Here is a 23,865-nt window from a genome sequence, read left to right on the forward strand (position 1 = left end):
CGCTTTTCTACCATTGGCACTCAAAGCGCTTAAGACTATTACCTCACCTAGAAGTTAAGTCGGGTGAAGAAAACGCTTTGGTCTTCTTCAAACAATGTCGTGTTATAATGTTAACATCGCATAATCCTAACAACAAAAAACGATCAATGAAATCAATATTCAACGAAACTATAAACTCCCAGTCCTATTGGAAGATTAAGTTGACCGTGAATATGGCCTCCGGCGCCCTCTTGTGGCAACAAAATGGAAATACAGGGACAAGATGTCAAGTTGAGTGATTTTAGCCAATTTATTGAGAAAATGATGAGGTACACTGTGTGGGGACAAAAGAGGGAGGATCAACAACCACACCAAACATTCAGGTGGTACCTCAAAAATAAAAGACAATTCCGCTCAAATCCAAAACAAAACAACCTTTAACTTTGGTCTTTTTTGATACATGAATGTCATACAGTACAGGGCGTGTTTGGAGCAGCACCACACACATGAAATGTTTTTTTTTTCCTTAACCATTTAAAGCAGAGTGGAATCTGAATTGAAAATAAAAGCATCCTCCCTTCAGAAAAAAAAATGTGTGACGTGAAGTGTGATGAGGTAACGCTCGATCCGTCCAAATTAACCTGAGGTACACAAACAAATTACAAGGAAGCAGCAAGAGTACAACCGAAGATACACAAAATAATAAACGAGTACTTCCAGTCCCGCACCAAACTGTGGAGATCCCTCCAGTACACTCACAAAAACAACAACGAAAAAAATAAAAAGCTAAAGACTTGTAAGGTATACACAATAATAAAATCATAATAGCAGCAAATGAGTGAATCACAATTAAATTGTTTTTAAGATGAGAGGAGAAAATAAAAAAAGCTTTTTGTAGCAGCAAAGAAAAAATGACATAAGTCAACTTTTTGTGTTCTCGCTTTGGAATGAGCTTGTTAAACCCTTTGACAATTTTTTTTGTTTTTGTTTTCTGCAATTAACGTTATCACTCAAAATGTGTGTGTTGGGGGGTGGGAGAACATGTATTTTACTTTTCTTATTTCTATGTACACAGTCTTAACTTTCACACGCGCGCGCACAAGACGGCAAATTTCCAAGAGTTGGATAAAAACACGCAAGATTCTGCTCGGGAATAATTCGAAAGGAAGGTTTGGCTATGACAATTCAAGTACAGTTAAATAAAACACACACACAAAAAAAAAAAGAAAAATCTACACGTGGTCTTTTTCTTGGTCGACGTAGATTCAATCGCCAGCTTTCCTCACCCCATGTGGGAATCCAGCCCCCCTAAAAGAAACTCAAATAACTTAAAGAAAAAAACAAAACAAAAAAAAAGACCCTACTAACCAAAATGATCACTCCTTGACCACGTCTTTTTTTTTTCTCCAAAGTGCATCAATATTGTTCCTATGTCATGCCTCACTCCACAAGTTCAAAACTAATTTGGCAGAGCAACGCTTCAACAGCATCCCGGAACCTCCTCATCCCCGCTGGCTTGGTTTGGAACCCCCCCCTCATCAAAGATAAAATAAACCAATAAAACATAGCTTAGGTTCCCGCTTCTTTCCAACACTTTGCGTCTGTCCCGCTCGCAACCTCCACGAAACCTTCTGACTTGTCATTGCCGCCGCTTTTCGGCATCCTCGCCACTTCCTGTGTGAGCAGGCCCAGCCCACTCCTCCTTTTACGCGTGACCCCGCCCCCAGCAGCACTACAGGTGTCGGTGACCACAGCTAGCGGCTAATGCCAACGGCTAACAGAACCCCCGATTAAACTGACAAACTGTTAAGATGCTAAAAGAGTAACGTCACTAAATACTAACTACATATACAAAAACAAAATGTGTCGCAGTCAAAAGAATATATTTAATAAGCTATTTCTCTTCAAGTATGAAAATATATTCAGGCTTCCGTTCGGCGGGGGGAACCTAAGGCACTATCAAGTTTCAAGATCCTTAAATACCTTGTTTGATTACATGCGGCACGTACAAAAAACGTTCGGAGGCAAACAAACCGAAAAAGAAGGAGGAAAAACTCAGAATTTCATTAGGCGAGAAATTCTCGGATTGTCAGGCCGTGGTCGGTTGTGGAAGGGGGCCCCGTCGTGGGGGGGGGGGTGGGGGCTTCATAAGTTGACGTCGCTCACGTCGGTGGGTGTGCTGGACTGGTCCTGCTGCTGCTCTCGCGACTTGTTGCTGCCGTTGGTGACGCCGGATCGGTTGTCCTGCTGCAGGTTGGCGGCCAGGACGCGTTCGATCTGCTCCTGGCACGCGCGCAAACAATCCTGCAAACGCAAACGCGCCATCGCGTCATTGACATAATTGCAGTTCAAATTATACAATAGTTGAATCGGTACTTCTAAACCATTTCGTTTTTCTCAAGATACAAAAAAAACATGGAAAGTTCATTTGAATAAACATTAAACAAAGAGATAAACTTTGCACACATTGATTTTTTTTTTTTTTTAATGTGTGCTAGCTCGATGCTAACACAAAATGCAAAACACCATAAACTGGCTACCAAAACTAGCAGCAATGTGGTGGTGATTATAAACCTTGAAACAACTATTTCAACGTAAGGCAGTCTTCTTCGTGGTGTTTTTATGTTTGCATTCTACTGCCCCCTGGTGGCGTAGCAAAATACGCAACACAATCCAGATTTTCCTCAAGTACAATACAGGCCAGTGCTATTTTTCTAATTCAAATAAAAACAAAAAACTAAAAGTTGTCACGGCGTACAGAAGGTCTGCGTGTAGACGTGGGAGGTCGGTGGGTGGCTCGCTGCCGGGCAGCTGGCAAACAAAAGAGGAAAGCGGGGGCCAGCATTCCTTTGAAATGTTGTCTAATTGGAACCCGATGGGCCGCCGCCGGCCGCTGTTGTGACGGCGGGGGTCGCCGTGGCAACGTGCACCGCAAACGCGGGAGGAGGTGGCCAATGACGGCGGCCCACGACCACGGCGGAGAAAAAGAGTGTGGACTTTTTTTTTTCTCTCTCTCATCGTAGGGGCGCCACGCCATCAAAGCGCACACGCTGGGTTAACTGCTACTGCGCCGCCATCTTGACTTGAAAAAAAGTGCCATGATAGATCACCGAAGAAGCAGAAACGCGACAACTGACTTACACATTTTTGACCGCAAATAAAAGGCGGCCATTTTGAATTTCTACTTACTAAATCCATTCAAAATAACGATAACGTGCTTTATCTATTTTTTTTTTAAACAGTCAAATAAGGCTTCGGCAATTACGCTAATAAGTCTAACAATTTTCACTGCATTTATTTTGTTTTTGTTTTACTTTTAACAGTTAATTTTACAACGTTTTAGTGGTTAACTTATTTTTACACTGCAAATGTCACCTAAGCCATAATTTGCACAGTTAAATGTTTTATGTCTTTGCATTATGTACTTTGGAGAAAGGGGCGAATAGTTTTGTTTTTACAGGCATAGTCGATTTATTTTTACGCTTGCATAATAGTTAACGTAACGAAATCCACCATCGATCCAGTTTAAGTTTATGTTACTTTTATGAACGCAGCATATTGAAGCATCTTTATTTTGGTCATTTGAACATTGGACACGATCATTTGCGCACTTCATGCTCCTTTGATCACTTTCTACCTTATTTAATCTGATATCATTTTCCACAATAGAAAACATGTTAAAACTATACAGTAAAAAGACGGAAGTGCTCGTCCACCAGGAGGGGTCAAGCGCTCCAGTGGGAGTGCAGAAATTGCATGTGTGCGACCACAAGAATGTGGGCTGCTGATGCTCTTTATAGCAGAAGCAGCGGCGGCGGCGGCGGCGGCGAGGAGGAGAAACAGCTTCAATGTCAGCTGCGTTTTCACACTCACCACTTCTGTGTTGGTGATCTTGGCCAGCAGGTCTGTCAGGTTGTCTCTCGTCAGCCTCTTGTCCTTGTGGTCCAGCTGGAGGCCGCAGACGGCGGCCCCCATGCTGCCGCTGGCGATCATGGAGGGGGGGTTCATGGCAAGACCGTCATCTGATGACGACAAGGAGATAAGCATGTAAGAACCACGTCTGGTGAACACGTGTGCGAGCTTCTCCGAGTCCGCTTTTTCCCAGGCTCTGAATTTAAAATTGTGTTCTTTTTTTTTTTTTTTTCTTTCCCCCCTCGGAGGAAAAAGTGATTGGAAAAGCAGAGCAGGAATCCTCCTACTCGCCTTCAACGACTCCCTGCAGTCCACGTCTGGACGTCTGAGCCGGAACAGGCCGTGCCACGAGTGCTCCGGCAACAAGTCAAAATGACGGGAAAAAATGTGCCGCAAAATAATAGGGCTGCAGTGATTAATCGAAATAACGCAAACATCTTGATGACCAAAAAAAAAAAAAAAAAAAAAAGCCAGACAAAATAAGCCGATGGCAAACTAGGAGTCATTAAAAAAAAAAGTTTGGGATCATTTCATTCTCAACGGCCAGCTAATTTGCAACTTATTCGCTGACACCCATGTCACTCACCAGGGCAGGCCTTTTAAAACGACTACAGTAGAACGCGAGGATGTCATTTTTCATCACATTTTAATCTGATTATGCAAGTCTAAAAATATTCAATAGCTGCAGTCCAAACGGAAACATTTCGCGTACAACCAACTCATCTGATAGCCTGCAAACCACAGGCGCGAAAAAAAAAAAAAAAAGCGACAGGTGCGCAAACGTGACATGTCGATGGAAGAAAATCAAATAAGCGCCCTTCGAAGAAACGCTTCCCAGCAAAGGCCGAGTAATTCCAAAAGGCTGCAACAAAGTGTGGGAATAACTCAAAGTCATAAGCGACAGCGGTGATAAAGAGCTTATTGTGCTTTTATTGCACTCGAGTAACCTCCTCGGCTTCTCGCTTCCTGCCATTGAATTAGCAGAGAGGCGGCGGCACATAAAACAAGCGCCTCGTTTTACGCAGTCCGGGATTGTCAGGCAGAGAGGAGATGAGGCCTACGGGGGGAGGTTAGGAAAAAAAAAAAACTTTTATTTTGGACCGCAAGCCGGGAGGAAGGAAGATCACAGGATCGTCGCCCTGACATTTTCAACCTGGGGGCTTCCCTGTCAACGCGCAACACGAGTGAAGAGGAAGGCGAGGAACTCGGCGTGATGGATTGGGGACCAGGTGATTTGTAGGCCTGCAGCACACAACTCATCCGTGTGGGATAAGACGGCTCCAAAAAAAAAATGGGTCACATGCGTCACTGATGACTCACGGTGGGAGAACGCCGGCCGGGCGTGTGTGCGTGTGTGCGTGGCGGACTTTTGCGATTTACCTGTGGCGCACAAGGCGATGAAGGTCTGCGTGTGCTTGCGGATCATCGGCACCTCGGCTTCGGGGAGGGGCAGCCGGTGCATAATGTGCTCCAAAAAGTCGTTGGGGATGACCGCCGCCATGTTCCACCTCAACTTGCCCAGCACCAGCAGCTCCCAGTCCTCAAAAGCAACATCACGCAAAAATCACATTAAGCTCGTGTGGCGACGCCACAAAAAAAAAGAAGAAAAAAAAAAGGGCAATTTATCATCGTCCTGTCAAAATGGCCGCTTCCAACCAAAACGGCAGACTTCCTGCGTCTTGCGAAATTTCATGCTGTTCAGCATGACTGGCTTCGGAGATGAATTTTTAAAATGGTCCAAAGGAGGGCAGCACTGAGCCAATTTTACAGACGGAAAGTATTCTTTTGAAATAATGATCACCTTTGCAGCAATGCATCGTCCCTCTTCAACAAACAGAAAACGTGGTCGCAATTTAAAAAGTTGCCACCCCAACGAGCGTGTACCTCCACTACACTAGGTGGCACTGCGTCCCCCTTCAGCTTCTTTGTATGTTGCGAAATAGCAAACTTGGTCAAATCATTTAAGCTTCAGTTTGTGTTCAAATCTATTTTAAAAAATGAGTTTGAAGCATGCGACGCTTTGACTCCTTTTGGGTGAAAAAGCCTGTAGCACGTTGTTCCATATGTGTTAGCTTGCGTGTGAAAAATTCCGCGCCGACGTCCGCAATGAGTCTCCCATCCATCCATCAGTGGGAAAGCTCGCTTCCCTTTATCACCTGGCAGACTTTTATCTTATCATCTGGCGTGCCATTTCTCATTCCTCACAACTTGCGTGTGCACAGCCGCGGCGACGTGACGCGCTATATTATTAGGTGGGAGGCGTTCACTCGCAGGTTTTCGCTACTTACAGCAAGGCACGGAACATTGGATTTTGAAACGTTTATTTCCTACTTTATCTGCCAACGCCGACGTGTGTACATGCTTCTCATGCTTTCACTTATGACAGTCGAGCACCATTTGAAATTGGCGTCAAACATTTACATGCAATAATTGTCACTTGACTTTGAATACGAGCCGTACTTTCTGTAATATCTCATAAGTCGGCAGATAAGCGAGGGTGGGGCAGACAAAAGGGATTTCCTGTTATCGAGGGCTAATATTTGCTACGTGCGCTTTGATGTCAGCGCGATTTTGTCACTTGGGGTGGCGCGCGTCCAAAAAGGTTTTTCCACCGGAGTACTTCAATAGTTGCTCTATCACACGAGATTAAGTTATGTTTAGATCCGGAACAATTGGACCAGCTGGTACGAGCAAATGATTGACAGCGGCCGCACACATGCTAGCATTTAACACCATTTATCCCCCCGTGGAGGCCGGTTTGAGCTTTGCAGTCCATGCGCTCACTTCCTGGACAGATGTCCCACCCTCCCCTGGCCGCTTTGCTCTGCCCATCCTGTGAGGATATCCAGGAATACGGCGCATCGCGACAACGACATGTCAACGGCGACCTAAATCATCAAACATTGCAGCCGAAGGACTTTGCAAATCAACGTCGCTTATTACTGAGATCATGTGCTTTGTTTGTTTTTTTTTCCTCTGGCGCGACTTGAAAACGAGTCAAGTTCCAGGGAACTTCAGTGCGAACACTAGATGGCATCACACGCCTCTCCAGGCACGGGAGAATTGGAAGCTTCCTGTGAAACCAACTCGGCCATTAGCACTAGAATGTGAGGCCCTCGTGCGTAGAGACCTCGTCTTACCATCAGCTCCAGTGGCGAGATGGAGTTGCCCGTGTACATGCAAAGTTTTTCGGCGGAGATGGGCCTGCTGTCCTTCAGTTTGGAGGCCAGGAACATGCACACGGCACCCAACAGCTGCAGATAATTCTTCCTGGTGGGCACCACAGCAAGGAATCTGTCCAAATAATTGATGGCCAGTGGGAAAATGTCCTCTTCACTCCTCTCGGCCTCACACACCTGGAAAGGAAGTGAAAACAAAAACAAAAAAGTGCATTTTAGATGGATGGAAAGAAAGAATGCAAGTTTGAGCAAGTAAAACCACTCATTTGGATGTTATGATAGTTGCAGAAATGCAAGAGGAAGTAATTGGGCAACCAGCCTCGCCCTGGTTGTTTGACATTATTAAACCAAAAATAATAAAGTTAAAGAGTGGTGCAAGATGTTAGGAATACTTTACACACACGCGACGAAAACTTAACAGTTCGCCATGCTGGCTACGTGAAAAATGAGTATTAATTCGTGGAGTGGATAAATGTGCTTTTTTTCCCTGCTGTAAATTAAGACGAGGTTGTCGTGTGTGGTTAGGCCTAACTAATCGACGCAATTAGGCCATTTTAACAGCACTAGCACAAGTAAACATCAAGCTAGGCTACGTCTTTACGCAGCTCAATTGTCTTCGTGGTGGAATTTCCGACTCTCCCACGCCTTTTGGTGACTCATCCCCACTAAATTGTCACACAAGTCCGGCAGAAAAACAACCACCTCGGGCGTGCAAATGCGTGGCAACATCGTGCAATTATGACAAAAAAGAGCTACTTAGCTAGTGTTAGCATCGGAGGGGGAAAAAAAGGAGCTACCAACCTCGAACATCCAACTCGCGACGACTCGCCTCATGTACGGCTTAATATCCTTCTGGACCCGCTGGAAGTAGGAGCACTGCGGCAGGAAGCGGTCCTCCACGGTCAGCAGGCTTTGCAAGACCCGGTCATCGTGAAGGATGTTCGGATCCACGGGAGCTTTCACCTCCGCCACTGACTCCATGCAGTAAAGCTCCATGACTCTTCTTCGTGCTTGGTCACTTCAAATGTAAAGCTGCGAAAAGTGTCACAGTGTGGCGGACAACGGACAGGAGGAGGAGACGCGCTCTGGTCGAAGCATGAGGCTGCGACTGCAACTTTTTGTTTCAGTCTTGCTCCCACGAATCGCCTCGTCGTCTCCTTCTCCTTCTCCTTCTCCTTCTTCTTCTACTGGTGACTTATCCGCTGTCAAGTTAGCGCGAAAGGAGATGCGGAACTTCCGGTCAACGACTTAAAAAATAACAGCGAATCAATTTCCGCTCTGATGGAACGACAAAGTAAAAGCAAGAAAAATAAAAGGTTGTAGTAAGTGCTAAATTATACAAAACATTAGTTCTCACATTTAAAATATTTAATGTATGATCAAAATACATTTTTTTTACAGCCAGGTCATTCAAAGAGGAAGAAAACGCAGTGAGCGAATTGGCTGGCTGGCTCCTTGCATTTTATGAGAGCAATAAATGCATAAACACCCAATTTACATTCTTGTGCGAGGTGAACGAGGTCTAGAATGCAAAAAAATAAAAACATACATAATATAAATACACATATATACACACCGGCTAACAAAGCTAAGTGGCTAGTGCCTTTTTATTTTTTTCTCTGCAAAATATTTTTTTTACACGTATCGTGAGCTTTTTTTTTTACATTGTCAACCTCTCTACAAAATGATAAATATCGTATAGTGAGGTTCAAATCGTGATAAATCAAAATTTCAAGCAGGTCTCACGGTACTGTAGGTGAAATGCTCCTTTGTTTTTCTTCACTTCACTTTAAAAAATGTGTCAGCCTCGGATAATAAATGAACTGTGAGTACTGTAAAAATAAATAAAAAAATTAATACAAATATTTTTTTATTGCATCGGTGTGTACCAGTCTGCAGCCCAGTGACGGGGGCCGTCTAAATTTACTGCACAAAAAAAAAATATATAATTCAATTGAGGCCATTAGACGATAAAAGGAAGATAACTGGCTAATTTAAGCTTGGAGTTCTGGCATGTTATTGTGGCAGTAATTATGACGGCACTTAATGGAGGTTAAAAAAAAGTTTAGGAGTTAAAAATATACAAAAAAAAAAAAAGTGAATCAAAGAGCTGACACAGCTAAGAGGCTAGCTAGCTGCTGGCGTGTTATAGTGGCAATAAATTCCTTTGTCATTCTCTGGCCACAAATAGTCAACATTCTACTGCACTTGTTGAGTTAAAAAAAAAAATGGGGGGTGAAGGGGGGGGCTGCATTTTTCGGAGTCAATAATTCACCGGTGAACACAAGGAATGAAGGAGCAGCACGGTTAGCTCATGTGCTAAAAATGTTGTGTTGTGCAGAGTAAATACTTTTTTTTTTAAATTTTTTTATTGAGGTTATAAGGTCATGCCATATAGGCTCGAATTCATGTAACGCGTCCCTATCGAGGATGTGGACCCTTTTGATCGCATTCCGTAACGTCTCTTTGATGCTAAATAAAAAAATAGAGGAAAAATGAAAAAAATGTGCCGTTAAATAAGTGTTAACCCCCCGAAAAAAAGAAAAATTGTAGAATGACATCATGATATGAAGTCATGTGGTCGTTTGGCATTTAATTGCCACGTGTGTCTCTTATCGTTAAAAAACATTCCTGAGCTGCTTCCGATCATGTGGGATGTCCTGAATGACAGCTGAATTTCTTTTCACAACCCCCCACCTCCACTGCCTCACCCCCCCCTCTTGCATGCTCATTTCCCCTCCCCCCGTATCCAAAGAACTGAATGATATGCAGTTTCATTGAGAAAAACAAACGGTGGCGCTATTATGAAAGGCCAGCATGGGAAGGAAATGTCAAGGTTAGCCAGATTAGCTCAACTTCAAAGAAGTTATGATTCGGTGCACACAAAACGGATAAATCCCAAGACCGAGTGGGTAACCAATAGCGGACACTTAAGGGAGGGGAAAAAAAAAAGCGTCAGACTTTGAGCTGTTTGTGCACGTGTGCTATGATAACGCACGCGCACACACGGAGGTAACAGAGAGCGCTGGGAAAGCGTGGAGGAGCGTGAAATCACCTTGATCCAAAGATTCCCGCCGCATACCAGCCCAGTCAACCTACGAGAGGCCCGCACATGGGCAGAGCAGAAACTAAAGTTGGGGGGGGGGGCAGAAAAATGTCTTTGAAGCGCACCATCACACCCACAAAAAGTGAAATGTGAAGAAAGTGAGCGAAAAGAGTTTCAGTGACGCACTTGTGACCCGTGGTTTCGATTCGTAGGAGTTGGTTGTTTGCCTTTCGGCAAAATTTTAAGGTTCTCGAGAGCAATAAGAGTGAAACTGGATTAATTCCGACGACACTCTTGTAAGGTTTGAAGTAAGTCGCTTTACGAGCGTCCTGGCTCTTTTTTGGGTGCAAATATCGCACCCTCATTTCACGCTTTGACAATAAAAAAATGATGTAGACGCGTGGCTATTTCACCTACAAAGTGAAAAACAACTTGATGGGCACAATACAGCAAGAGGAATGAGTACGCAAACTTCCGTCCCGCCTTTCCGGCATTCCCTGAGACACCAGCGCCATCCCGCCCCTGTTATGGCTTCGTCGCTACCCCCTCGGGTGGAAAATGGCTCATTTGAAGCGTACGTTAGGCCACCGCTGGCTAGTCAAAGTGGAACTTCCCCTCAGCAAGCTTCTGGACGTGAGCCAATCAGATGAAAGGAAACTCTTAAAGAGACGGAAGTGCCAAAAAGGGATGCACTAGTGGAGCGTTTCATGGGCCAAGTTGCTTGATTACAGCTTAGGAAGGGACAGTAGCGCCCAAGATGCTATGGCAGGAATGTTGCGGCGACGACTCCTGCCGAGCGATGGCCGACACCGGGAGGAGATAGTGTGTGTGTGCGTCACATGGTCGCCTGCGTTCCCAAACATCAATTGCAAGCAAAGAACACGTTCATGGGGACAGTCACATGGCGCCGAGGCTATTCCAGGCGTGAAGTGTCACAGGAAAAGTGGGAAGAAGGTGCTTTCCCCGCACAAGACGACAACATTTCTGCCATCTTATCAACTTATGGAGGCAGCCACCATCGAACGCAAACGGGCAGAGAAGAAAAAAAAAATAGCGAGGGTGTTTCCCACACTGTGCCGTTGGAATGTTTTGGCTATTCCCAAAGTCATCATTCAAAGTCAAATGGCAACATTTGGAAGCGAGACAATGAAGGGACAGATAGCAACATCCGGCTCTGCCTTCTCGCGAGCTCGTCTGGCGCTCCGAAACACAAGAAGGGTTTTCTTGTCAGTGGGTCAGCGCGGGCGGCCTCCCCTCGCTACCTCGAGCGTTTAGCGTGACGTCCAGCGGCTTGCGTGGCTAGCTCCTGGACGCTCCGGAGAACATTGGCCCATTCTCCAGAGCGCCGTTGATAGCGGGCAGAGGGGCGGGGAGCAGCGGCAAGAGCGCATGTTTTTGCAACAAAAGCTCGTCTTTGCTCTCAAAGGCTTTTACGACGGCGCCGCACAATAATCGCAATGACGGAAACAACCTTGACAGGAACTGCGAGGAGCAAGGACAAAACATTCCTGTAATGACGTTGCGGGCATTCCTAATATACGAACCAGATCACGTCTGAATTTGTTCATTTATCAAAAGCAAAACTGCCAACGACAACCTGCAGCAAAAATATCTGGAAATGGCTTCCAAGAAAATTAGACAATGTCGTGACGTCGTCCAGTCGAACCTTTTTAAAAAACGTATGCAGGCCAATCGAAGACCCAACTTGGTGGGGGCAGGACCAAGAATGAAATGTTTCCGGAACTTAAGCGATCTACTTCATCGCGCCCACAGAAATCTTACCTCGAAACTAAAAACATCTGTGTTTGAGCCACGGGAAATGTGGACATTTAGTCCCAGCGTGATCTGCCGGGGCCACGATTACAAAGAGGTGGTACTTATGAGCGGTCCAGGATCATATCAGACTGGCGCATTTTAGTTCCAGGAAGTCCAGAACAAAAAGTTCCAGTAAGTTGGGGTTGTTATTTTGACACAGAGCGCATTTCAACTTCAGGAAATTCAGCCCCAAATTGGCCACCTCCGAGTGTTTGAATCACAACAATTAAACTAAAGGTGGCCTTGCAAGGACGCGTCCGATTGGAAGCTTTTTGTTCCATGAACTCCTGATACCGAGCGCAAAAATGCAGGACATCCAAACATAAACGGCTTGAGCGCCACTCGTTTGTTTGCGGCGGTCAAACTGAGATGAAGTCATCCAGCGGCATATGCGTGTGACATCACATCCTCGCCATTTAACGGTGAAGCGACTCCTTGTTCGCGTGCATGATGGGATTAGACGCGCTCCAAAGCAGGCACAAAGCCACGTTCGGCGCGTCGGCGAGAGACGGCGACGTCTTCGGCCCGGCGTCTGGACTTGTGTTATGTAACTGCCCGCTGAGGGCGGAGGTTGGAGGGAGGTTCCGCTCCCCTAAGCCCCCAACTCGCACATGTGGCGGGGTGGACGCGGCCAAAAGACGGTGGCCGCCTGTCGCTGAACAAGAGTGTGTGTGTGTGTGTGTGTGTTGAGCGATTAGGCAAGGGAAAAAAAAAAAAAAAGAAAGGAGAAAATTCCGGCGCAGAGGCTCGGTTGGCAGCTGTTGACAACTGTAAGCAGATGATTGGCTGAGGCCAACGAGAGGGTGTGTCACGCCAATGCAGAGTGACGATTCATCAGGGACAGGATGTTGAAGCCAACGACAAGGAGACAAGAGAGCGTTGCAGCTGGACACTTGGCGACCTTGCATCCAACCAAAGTTGACCTTTTCCCTCCCAATGGTCACATTGAAGAAAGACGAGTCCACTTCCATCAAATTTAAAGACCGCTTCTTTATTTCATAGGCCCACGAGGAGACATTTTGTGAATATTTTTGGGATTTGCTGTAGGGCGATAAACTTTGGGAGTGTGACAAGCCTAAACTAGCCCAACTTGGAACATGTTGGCATTTGTTCCGACATTAACCTCCTAATCTTGATTTTCTACTCCAAGTCTATGCTGATCATCACATCCAAGTGGATGCAACGTCGCCATCTATAGTGATCCGTTAGTCACTGCAGTGGTTTACCAAGATGAAGTTCATAGACAAGGTGGGCAAGCCCCTCTTCCAGGCTTACCCGCTGAAAAACGTACTGGAACGAAAAGTACGCACGCTACTGCTTGGTCGATGATAAATCACCACTTCTACCGACGTTAAGAGAACAACAGCTGTCGACACAGAATACCGAAGCAAGTTGTGCTACTTTATTAGCTGCGAAGCATCAAGGGTATCACCCCAGTGACGAGACACGGTTGCCCTGAAAAAGGAACCATGACTTTTTTTTTTTCTGCACTCTCTCTCTAAAGGGCCTCATTGTTCCGCAAATAGCTTCGCTTTCTTCGTGCGTTCGCTTCCCGTCGCGCACACGGCAACGTTTCCACTCCTGCACGCTTACATTTCCCTCCTGAGAGAAAAGGCGGAGGAAATGGGGAGGGTGGACGAGGGGGCGCCTCGCAATTTGAAGGCTTTCAAAGGGTCTCTGGCCAGGCGATATGCTGCTTATAAACGTGGAGGAAAGGGGAGGGATTGTGTCTGGGAGCTGCTTGCCGTTTTCCTGTGCGCCATGCGTGCTAACCTCGGGCCCCCAGCGGCGACATAAAGAGGCCTCTGTGAGCGCGCCGGTCACATCCAAACCGAATTTGCCTCATTTGCTTGATTAAATTCAGCAGCGAGGAGACAAGATCCTGTCCTGAAGACTCCTCCCCGGCTAAACAGGTGACCCGCGACCAGGCGATGGCCAAAGCCAACAACTCCTCTCGACCCTCGGGGAATGTACGGTAGCATTCCGCGAGTCAGACGAACACCCGCATACTGAGCCGATCTGCAGGAGTTAGCGTAGGCATGGATGACGCGGTCACGCTGATGCTGTCGGAACCAGGAGGGGAGTCGTCTTATTTAGGAGGGATAACGGCAGTCAGACACCTTTTTGGAACCAAGGGGATACACGGACAAGAAAAAATATCACAAACTCACAAAAAGCTCATCACCCGGCATGACGTTAGCATTAGCATTAGCACATGCTTGTCACACTGGTGGTTCCTTCTCTACAAGGTGAAGCCTACCACAGCTTCACACAACGACGCAATTGTTATTATTTTTACCACGGCGTATCAAATTTCTCCAGATTTATTTGTTATGGTCGTTTGTTTTGGGTGCAGCACTGCTTGGATCCCACAGCAACAAATCCAGTTGAACAGGCAGAAGCGCAAAAACATACGGGTGTCAATTAAATAACGAGCTTGACGGACCAGATCATGATGTTTTGTCTTGAGGTAGATCAGGCGGATCGTGACAGGACACGATGGTTCCCACAAGCCAATTCCCACGTTGTGTGTCTCGCATTCAAGTGTATTGGGACCATACTGGAAGACGCTCGTCAATTCTTCCCAGTGAATAAAATAAAAAATAAAAAGTCTGGGACTAAGATGGAGGACGCCGCTGTGAGAAAGCGAAGGTCACAGCGCCAGTGTGTCGTGGAGCTGCGACGGTCCGCTCGGTCGCAGGCCAGCGCTTCCCAGGACCGAGATCACGTCCCCCGGGGGGGGGGAGGAAAGTTCCGGCGGTGCGACCTCAACATATAAGGACAAAACGTCCGTCCAGTGCGACCAATCCAATCAGCTCGTTTCTAATCGCACAGTTAGAATATTTTTGGACAATAAATGCAGAAACTACAAAGTCACATTTAATCCTGCAAGTTTTGATCCTTTGCAAAGTTTTAATGCAGCTGAAAAACTAAAAACAGCATGCCGGTATTGTCAGCACATTGTGTGTTCGCCGCATGAAAAAATAAACTTGCGCACTAAATTCGCTCGCACCCGCTCTAATTTTAGGGCTCACATTATAGGAGATTATTGTTGTGGTTTTGGGAGGTCGAGAGATCAGATACATCTTCATGTGCAACTGCTCCTCTTTCAGTCTGCCCCATTCTCAAGAAAAAGTAGAAAGGGGGGGGGGGTGAGGTTAATGGGGAGTCGGGGTGGGGTTTACTTCTCCGCTGACAACCTAAGATGTCTTTGTTTCCAGGCCTTACGCAATGGCCGCTAACAGGAAGTCGTTAGGACTGATGTTATGGTTGGAAGTTCGGGCCGGAGCTCGGAGCCCTCGGTCAGGATTCCCACCGTCAGCGAGGAAATGAAAGTACAGGGAGGCTCTCTTTTTATGGCGAGCCCGTGAAGACATAAATACTCCCGCTTTCAAATCCTCGATGGCGAAAAAAAACAAAACAAAAAAAAACTTGATGACGGTGCAAAAAGAAAATGCAGAAGAAACGCATACGAGAACAAGGCGCGTCTGACGGCAAAGCAACCCACGACTAAAGGACAAAAAAAAAAAAGAGCCGCGTCTGATTCAAGTGTGTTGACCTGGAAAAAAAAAAAAAGCAAACATTGTTGAAGAATGTGTGAAATGTGAAGCGTGGGAGGAGAGCTTCCACACATGTGGCTGTTAGCTAGACGCGAAGAGCTGCCAAGGCTCTCAAGGTGCGGCCGCTCTCGCTCGCGTTCTCGTTCTCACCCACCCCCACACCCCTCGACCCCGACGGCTGTCGTCAGAGGCGAGGGGGCGGGGGGGTCCTCCGAGTTCATTCTCAGACTTTTGCGGTAACTGCCGCTAGCGCGAATGCGAAGCGAAAGTCACAGCGCGGCCAAGTGAGTTTGCACTACATGACTTAAGAGCTTCAAATTGAAATCAGGCAGAAATTCAACATTTGACGGTGAAAGACAAGATGAGCTTGCGCCACATCTGCGTTCAAGCTAGCATATCAACATTTCCACTGCGCCGATGTCGCGGCGCAAAGATTTCAAACACGGCGTGGGCTCCGTGTCACTCTTTTGGCCACTTGTGAAATGTGTGACGCTCTCACGGCTGATAAGAAGGACAAATATGTGACAGCGAGGGAAACGCACACGAGAGCGATAAAATTCCCTGACGCTCAAATCATTTCCTCCCGACGGCGCATCAGGACGCCCGCCGAGTGCGTCGGCGCCACACAAAGGGAAGCGTTGGCAAGCTTTTGTTGCAAAATGCAACAATTTGGCCACTAAATGAGATTGCGACTGCTACAAGTTTTATTTCTGTCAACCTTTTTGTAGCATTTCTGGCTCACGAGTTGCAACGCAATTAGTACAAAAGTGACATTTTTGGTCACTCTGAATTTTTTTTTTCCGTTCACAAATGTTACGAAAAAAAATGAGTGCAGCATTCATGTCCAAAAAAATATTTGAAAATTTTCATACAAAATTCTCGTTCACAATGCACAATAATTGCAATTAAAAGCCGGGTCGTACAGTACATTAGGACGACGAGAAATGTCCATAAAACAAGAATGTCGCCGGCGTGACTCGACGGCCAGGTTGGATTCTTTTGTGACATACCTCGCGCCTACCTGCTGACAGACGAGGTAGCGTGGGAACCCGACCAAATCCGAGCGGATTGTGCAGCCATTAAATTGCGCAACGCGCGTGTATGTCGACTTGAAGGCGAGAGCGCAACTTCTCCAAAGTCATCTTTTGATTTTGTGCTTACTCAGTTCTTTTTTTTTTTTTTTTTGGCGTGCCCACACTCCCACAAGACGCTGAGTTGCATCTGGCGCGAAAGCAGCGCACCTAACGACACCCGTTGGGGCGACGGCGCGGACGGGCACGCGTCAACACGTCTGGCGCTGCGCCCTCTTGGGAAGCGGGTTTTCCCACAGAGGATTTGTTCTCACAACCTGGACAGGCATAATCAAACGATCTGTTGTCGTGCATGGCGGCAAATTTGCCAGCGTGATGGAGCCGTAAAAAACATGGTTGGTTGGTCTTGAAGTAACAAACTGCATTGGAGGCGGAGCTACACCACTGCGGTCCAACCAATCCAAATCCCTTTTTCCTAAGTTGCGGTAGGAACGCAAAATGAAGGGCAACAAAACGCGCGATGCTATGAATCCGATATTTGGAAACCAAACAGGTTAGAATGATGCGTTCAGGGCCGGTTACAATGTAGGAAGAAATTATTTATTTTTTTTAAGTTGAGGCCACTTTTACAGAAGAACAAAGTGCAACTGTAATAAAAGCATTGTTCAAAAAAAGTTTCAGAGAGCCTAATTTGGGTTGCGTGCACACGAATTAATTACTTGGCACTGATCTTTTCTTTTTAGGAAACTGCGACTTTTTAGGAAGTGTAAAAAGACTTTTAACCGTTCCAATGATTTGGCTATGAAAAGCCCAATTGCAATTTTTATTTGCGAGCTCGTTAAAATTGCTGCTGGTTCCAGCCCAAGTAGTAACGTTTCTGATGCTCTCAAACAAAAAAAAGCAAGTTTGACCTGATATGCGCGTGAAATATTTCACTGCTCCCACGGCGGCAACAAAATGCAACTTTGTTCACAAGTCGGAATGCACCGCAGTCTATCATGACAGTAAATATTGATATTTAAAAACACTTCTAGGCCATCGATAGAAAACAAAGCAATGAAAAACAATCAATATAATCTAATTCATCGACCCACCCAAAATGTTTCACACATATTAGTTTGCATTCACTCGACGCGTCGACGAGAAGTTGTGCAAATGGTCGCTCATGAATGACAAGTTTGAAGTGAATCTTCCGCTCTCGCTTCCCTTTCGCCAGTTAAGGGACGTCCATTTCCCGGTTGCTTGGAATGCAGCGTCAGGCCACGTGAACTTCTTTCCAAAGCATTTAAATATTACAAACAATGGCCAACTGTGACGGCAGCGGAGCCCAAACGGAACATTGCGTGGGCCGAGAGGTCTTTGGCTTTGATTTTTCTTTTTTTTTTTTTTTTTTTAAATCACAGCGGAGAAAAGACGCAGTGATGCGGCGTTCTACAGCGGCGGATTGTAGTACACATCAAACAGGTCCGCCTGGGGGCACACTTGATATCGCGTTTCATTTGAGTTGAGGCTGTTCATTCATTTCGGACTTTTACAGTCCAACGGGTTCGCGCCCCCCACCCCCCGCTCCTTTCTCCGTGGCCCCCTTTGGCTCGCCGTCGCCCCCCCCCGCGCCGAGGCCCCCGCCAGCCGCTCTGGAAAAACCCCGTGCATCTGACTCGCATGGCCTGGCTCCACTTGTGTGTTCTGCTTGGCCCGCGCCGCTCGCTCGGCTCTGGAGGAGGAGGAGAGCTGGCCAATTACCCGCCGCCGCCGCGAGACCAGTATGATGTCATCCTCCTGCTCCGCCATAACAGGCTGCAGATGAGAGGAGGCCTAACGAGAAGCAGGGCCGCATAAAAGGAATCGCGCTATGCGCCCGTCAACTTGCGCCTTTGTTATCGCCGACAAAAATCCCAAAGGAAAGGCACGGCAAGGTAAAGATGACGTCGCGCAAACAAAGACATGAAAAACTACAGGAACTACAAGATTATTATTTTTAGCATGACGGTGACTGCGAGAAGTAGGGTTTCCCAAATTGCGGGGTGCAAGAGGCGCAGGGGGTGCGCGAGACTAACAAGAGAACGGCGCTCACGTTCCGCTTCAACTTCAGTCACATTGTTGTCACCCCCGTTTCTCTCCACACAGCAGCTCACACGCGGCTCGTTACGCCACCTGCTCAGATGTGACATGCCAGTGGTATCACCGCACTGGTATCGGGGCATTTGTTTCCTCAATTACACGCCTACAACGTCTGCATCGGCGCATCCCTACACATTTGCAGAGTTTGAGATGTCGAAGGAGGTGCGTGACACAAGATGGACCACGCCGATGACATCACATCAATCGTAAGCTTGGCAGGGCCATAAGCGCGACGTCGATATGTCGGAAGTTGACGATAGGAAGACACAACCTCGCTATTATCTTCGCGTCACTTTTTGACGCCATGTGTCAACGCTTGCGGTTTTGAATGCAACGCATCTGACGAGACAGCAGGAAGTTCAATTGAGGCTCTTCTTCCTATACGCGAGCGCCTCGCCAAGCCTCGCCGTGAGCACAAATACCTGCGTGATGGCATACCGCTCTCTTCCGGTTGCCGGGACACTCCCTGCAGAGGCCGTCGAAGGTGACATACATTGAATCTCGCACGCTCGGGCGCCGTCCCGCCAGGCCGCGCGCTTCCTCCGGGGCGGGAATTTGGGCGCCACATCAGAGAGGGCGCGAAGCGAGCCTGCGGGCTGCCTGCGAGCGTTTCCCACAAAACCGAGCGCCGCATATAGACGCCGGATACGACATGCAGGCTCGGCCCGGCGGCAAGGCGACGGGCCGCAGTGTAAACAAAAGGCGGCTTTCACGCCGGCATTGCGCCGCTTTGTCAAAAGAGGCGAAAGGGCGAGCTGCCTTTATTTATCAGCCGGGACAGCTGGGTGCGTTTTTTTTTTTTTTTTCATCGCAATTTAATGTGTCAGCAAAGTGCCATCATAGCAAAGCTGCTAAATGTGACAGGAAAAATGAAACGCAGTCATCACGTTGCAGCCGCAGCACATCATATACATGAGACAAGCCTTCTAATCAATCAATTAACCAATTATTCCTTGGATGACACTTGTTGACTTCTAGTAAATCGTCTAACCAAGAAACATTTGACATAATTGCGTGCTGCTTGCGGGAAGCCCCTCTTTTCGGTTCCAGCAAGATCCGTAAAAGCGAGCTAAGTTTGGCGATATAACCCGGTGTCGACGGCGTCCAATGAAAAAGCTGTCATTTAAAAATTTGTAAAAATGCGGATATCTCTTACAGATTTAAAATAGTTACATTCCAAAGACGTGGAGGTACAAGTTCCCTCTCGGCCAATGCTGGAAGTTTGTAGCAGAAAGCCGATTTTTTTTTATTTATGTGGATTTGAAGTGATGTTGGGTCTATCTTGAAATGCAGATCATCCCCCTCGCCATGACATCAGCCGGCAAACGTGCAAACAAAGTGCATAAAGCATGACAAGCATGTGCAAACAGCACGGCCGCATCAAACGCTTTATCAGCCTCCCCTCGTAAGAAGACCTCCCTCCATCTTGTCAGCGCATCTCCCGGGGAACATTCCATCCGCCGTCCCACCTCAACCCGGCGCTGGACTTTCCCACAGAACCCTAAACCCGATGAATGAGAGCGGGTCATTGTTTGGTCCCCATCCCGGCAACTTCCCCGTGGAGGAATGCTTCAGGAATGCCGGCGCCGGCTACCTGGCATTAGAGCGACTTTGTGTGGGAACGGCAAGGAGGTCAGAGATCTCCGACGGCGGACGGACGCTCACCTCGCTCAGCGTATCCTTGATGAGCACATTTCAAACCCAGGAGAGGGCAAACCAAAAATTCCGATTTGTCACTTGACGCCAAGGCTACCAATTTCAGCAGTTTCATTCAGGTTGTAATTTGCAATTTACAGCAAACATAGAATGGAAAAAAATGTGGTTCTTAAAATAGCTTCGGTAATAAAAATAAATCCCCCCAATAATTTGGTTGTATTTGCTCCATATAAATTTGAAAAATTGAACTGAACCACATGGTGAGAATCGGTTTTTTTTTGGTTTTGCAATTAGACAGAAAAACTGAGCGTGCGGCAGTGGTTAGCGCTTGCGCGATCCGAAATGCCAAAGAGCAATTTGGCCCGGAGGTGCAATTGCCCTCATTCCTCCGTACGAGAGGTTTTAATTGAAGGCGCGCCAGGCGAGGATTTATTATGACACGTTCCGATCGTGTCCGGATGAGTCTTCCTCGCGACATGTCGCAACCGGACGACGTGTTTTGCTTTGGCTTTTTAATGACTTTTGTTTTCCCACCATGGGAACTGTAACGGCGAGGGCAGACGCGCGGCGCGGCTCGGGCAGGTGGTGCAAAGGTTTCAAGATGGCTGTTAGGACAGGAAACAATTTCCCAGTAACCCGAGCGGGCCGGCTTCAAATACATGCACTTGTACTTGCCGACATGATGATAAGGGAAGCAGATAAAGCGCCGACTGAAGGGTAACGACGGGTGGGGCACCGTGAATCAGAAGGAGGGGTTGTGTTTAGGGGGGGGGGCGCATTCAGCCTCTGCAACCTTGGACGACTTAAATGCCTGCTCAGCGTTTTTTTTCCCCTCCACCCTGAACACATCGAACGTGCATCATGGAATCGCAGCGAGAGCCACCCAAAAGTCACGTCAAGTTCCAAACCAAACCGCCGCCCCACATCACTTGCTTTTTTTCTCCTCCTCCCTCACAACAAAAGTCAGCACATGTGTTATTTACAACACACTTCTAAGAATCTCAACCCAAAGCAAAATAGTCGCTGGAATTCCAACCGTTCATATGCATTCTTTTATAGTCGAGTCAGTCTCAAGTATTGACAGTCCGGGGTATAGAATATCGTCAAAAATGTTTTGGTTTTTTTTGGGGTGCGGGTCAGGTTTATATTCGTCAGCTGGTAGCCAACCTCAACGTTTGTAAACCACTGTAATGACCAACAGATCCCTGTAGATGGTGGCGTTGCAAGACTTTAGATTCAACTTGAGAACAGCACAATTTTTGACAAGTGGAACAAGTCTCGACAGAATACAGTTGTGTGATGTGTCGCGCTAGGTCGTAGAAAGTATGTGTTGCCGTTGCGAGAAAAGATGACGAAGTTCGAGTGAATGGCAAACATTAAGTAAAACAAACACAAAAATGTTAAACTCCAACTAAGCAGTGAGTGAAGTGAAACTAATGACTGATTTTAGACAAATCGCTGTAAATAAAAGATTTTATAAGCCCTTCTTGTTTGATAGTTTTGAGGTGTCACTAAAAGCAAAAAAATATGTTTTGCTTAACATGTTGGGGTTTTTTTTTTCATGAAAAGCTCGAGCTCAGATTTTGGTCAGAAAGTTGTGTTGTAGGTCAAAACAAGCCTTGTTTTCCGTTTTACTAAAGAATGGAAAAAGCGAAAAACTTATTCTGGTGAAAGAAGAGTCTTCTCTGTTCGTTTTGGTGCTCATGAAGCAGGTCACAGTATTCGGTGGCAGGCAGTGAGCAAGTTAAATGCAGTGGGTGCGTGACTTGAATAGTTTGGGATAGACTGACCTTCATGACCATCAAGGGCTTTTCTTTTGGAGTGCGTGTGCCAGTGGAGGGGGAGCGCCGCCGGCCTGAGTGAACATCAAAAGTCGTATTTAGCGCTTAACAGCAGCAAGTGAAACTAAAGTGATATGGTTTTATGATGCCTTATCAAAATGAAAGGGAAAGCATAAAAGCATCCGACTTTTGTTTGCGAAGGACAAAAGGGGACGTCACCATGGTTACCAAACAGGCGTGCAAACAGTTTCAGACTTCAAATCTTATGAGTTCAACATGAAAACGGCCTTCCAATGGGAAGCGATCCAAGTGGTTGGTCTACCCATCAATGACAACATTAGCGGCCATTTTTTTTTTTTTAAATCAACAATCAGGTGGCAACTATCAAAATGGCCGCCGCTTGCTTCTAATTTTCTGCAAGCAAGTTTGAACATGGCTGCCTTAAATTAAATCAGCAAGCGGATCCGCTGCAAGGAGGTGACATCAGCTCCATGGTTGGAATAAATCAAAAAGCCGCACCAACAATATGGTGGCCCTGCTTGAGGCTGATTTTTCCCATGCTGTTACAACATTAAGCGGTATTATTGATGACGCTAGTGAAATGTCTGGAATGCAGCGCGAGAGGGGAGACGGAGGGATCTCTCCGAAAGCCAGCACTCCCCCCCCCAAAAAAAAAAAAAAAAAAAAGTTCATTTGCTCCAGCGCGCGCTCACCTAGCAACGAGCTAAACACGCGTCAACACTGGCGACGTGACGGCGACGCGTCGCCACAGGGGCTGGCGGAGCGCCGTGACAGCCGTACAGATTCATTTACGCTCATTTGATTCACTCCAATGACAATGACAAGATCATTTGCAGAACGACACCAATGGCTACAATAATTGCACACTACACTTCCAATTTCGAGGAGTCGCTCTAATTACAATAAGAATCACTGAAATAATGATACCATTACCTCCAATTATAATCCGATTTATTTTAATTGAACTCAAATTCACGGCAATTGCAACACAATTCAATCAAATGACGATAAAAAAATCTTTAAAATTGTGATAGGATTCACACCACTCACGATTCTCATAACGATATGATTCACTCCAATTACGCAATAATTCACTGTAATTACATCCAATTACCAAAGCCATAGACTTAATTCCAATTACAATAATGCACTTCAATTAGAACGCTGTAATATGAAAACACTACACATACAATATCCCGAGCATTCTCTTTATAAATTAATTGGGAAGCTGTTGTAAATGAAAAAATGTGAGAATTTTAAATATTTTTTGTTAGCACCAGTTTTACATTTGATGATTTTAATGTGCTACTGCTTATTGACATTTTCAGCCCTGTTTTTTTTGGTTTACTTTCCACCTGGTAAGCGCTTAAGTAGGAAACTTGTGGAACAGCGTATGAGCATGTGGTGACTCTTGAGCACCACCTACACACAAGCACATGATATTGCTACATTTGTTTGTTGAGATACTAAGAAAAGTATAAAACGTCATGCGAATGAATAGCGGTGAGAACTATTGTAATGCAAAAGTGCTGACCTTTCCAGCTTTAACACCCCTTCACTTTTCTTCTGTGCATCTGCTGGGAAAACATACAGTACAAGTTACATTAAGTCGATCAAATCATCAGAAGTGAAAAGATAATTACCTGGAATGTGGAACTTATCCATGTGCGCCGAAAAAAACAAATAGCAACTTTCATATTTATTTGGGTGATAATCAAGACTGTCGATCAAAGTCTTCAATGGAAGCTAAAAATGGGAGTCATG

The 23,865-nt window shown here is 46.3% G+C and overlaps 1 protein-coding gene across 1 annotated transcript; it reads right to left on the reverse strand.

Moving 5' to 3' along the window:
* Window positions 1-270: 270 nt before the first annotated feature.
* LOC148341183 (G1/S-specific cyclin-D2-like) lies at window positions 271-9,744 on the reverse strand. Its single transcript, XM_088287796.1, has 5 exons — window positions 7,872-9,744; window positions 7,032-7,247; window positions 5,272-5,431; window positions 3,853-4,001; window positions 271-2,283 (listed from the first exon to the last, which is right to left on the reverse strand). The coding sequence occupies exons 1-5, from the start codon at window positions 8,064-8,066 to the stop codon at window positions 2,125-2,127; spliced, it is 879 nt and encodes a 292-aa protein (XP_088143922.1). The 5' UTR covers window positions 8,067-9,744; the 3' UTR covers window positions 271-2,124.
* Window positions 9,745-23,865: the final 14,121 nt, after the last annotated feature.

The sequence above is a fragment of the Idiotropiscis lumnitzeri genome, chromosome 2 (genome assembly GCF_059441095.1).
Source record: "Idiotropiscis lumnitzeri isolate Australia: NSW breed Sydney's pygmy pipehorse chromosome 2, RoL_Ilum_1.0, whole genome shotgun sequence".
NCBI classification, from domain to species: domain Eukaryota; kingdom Metazoa; phylum Chordata; class Actinopteri; order Syngnathiformes; family Syngnathidae; genus Idiotropiscis; species Idiotropiscis lumnitzeri.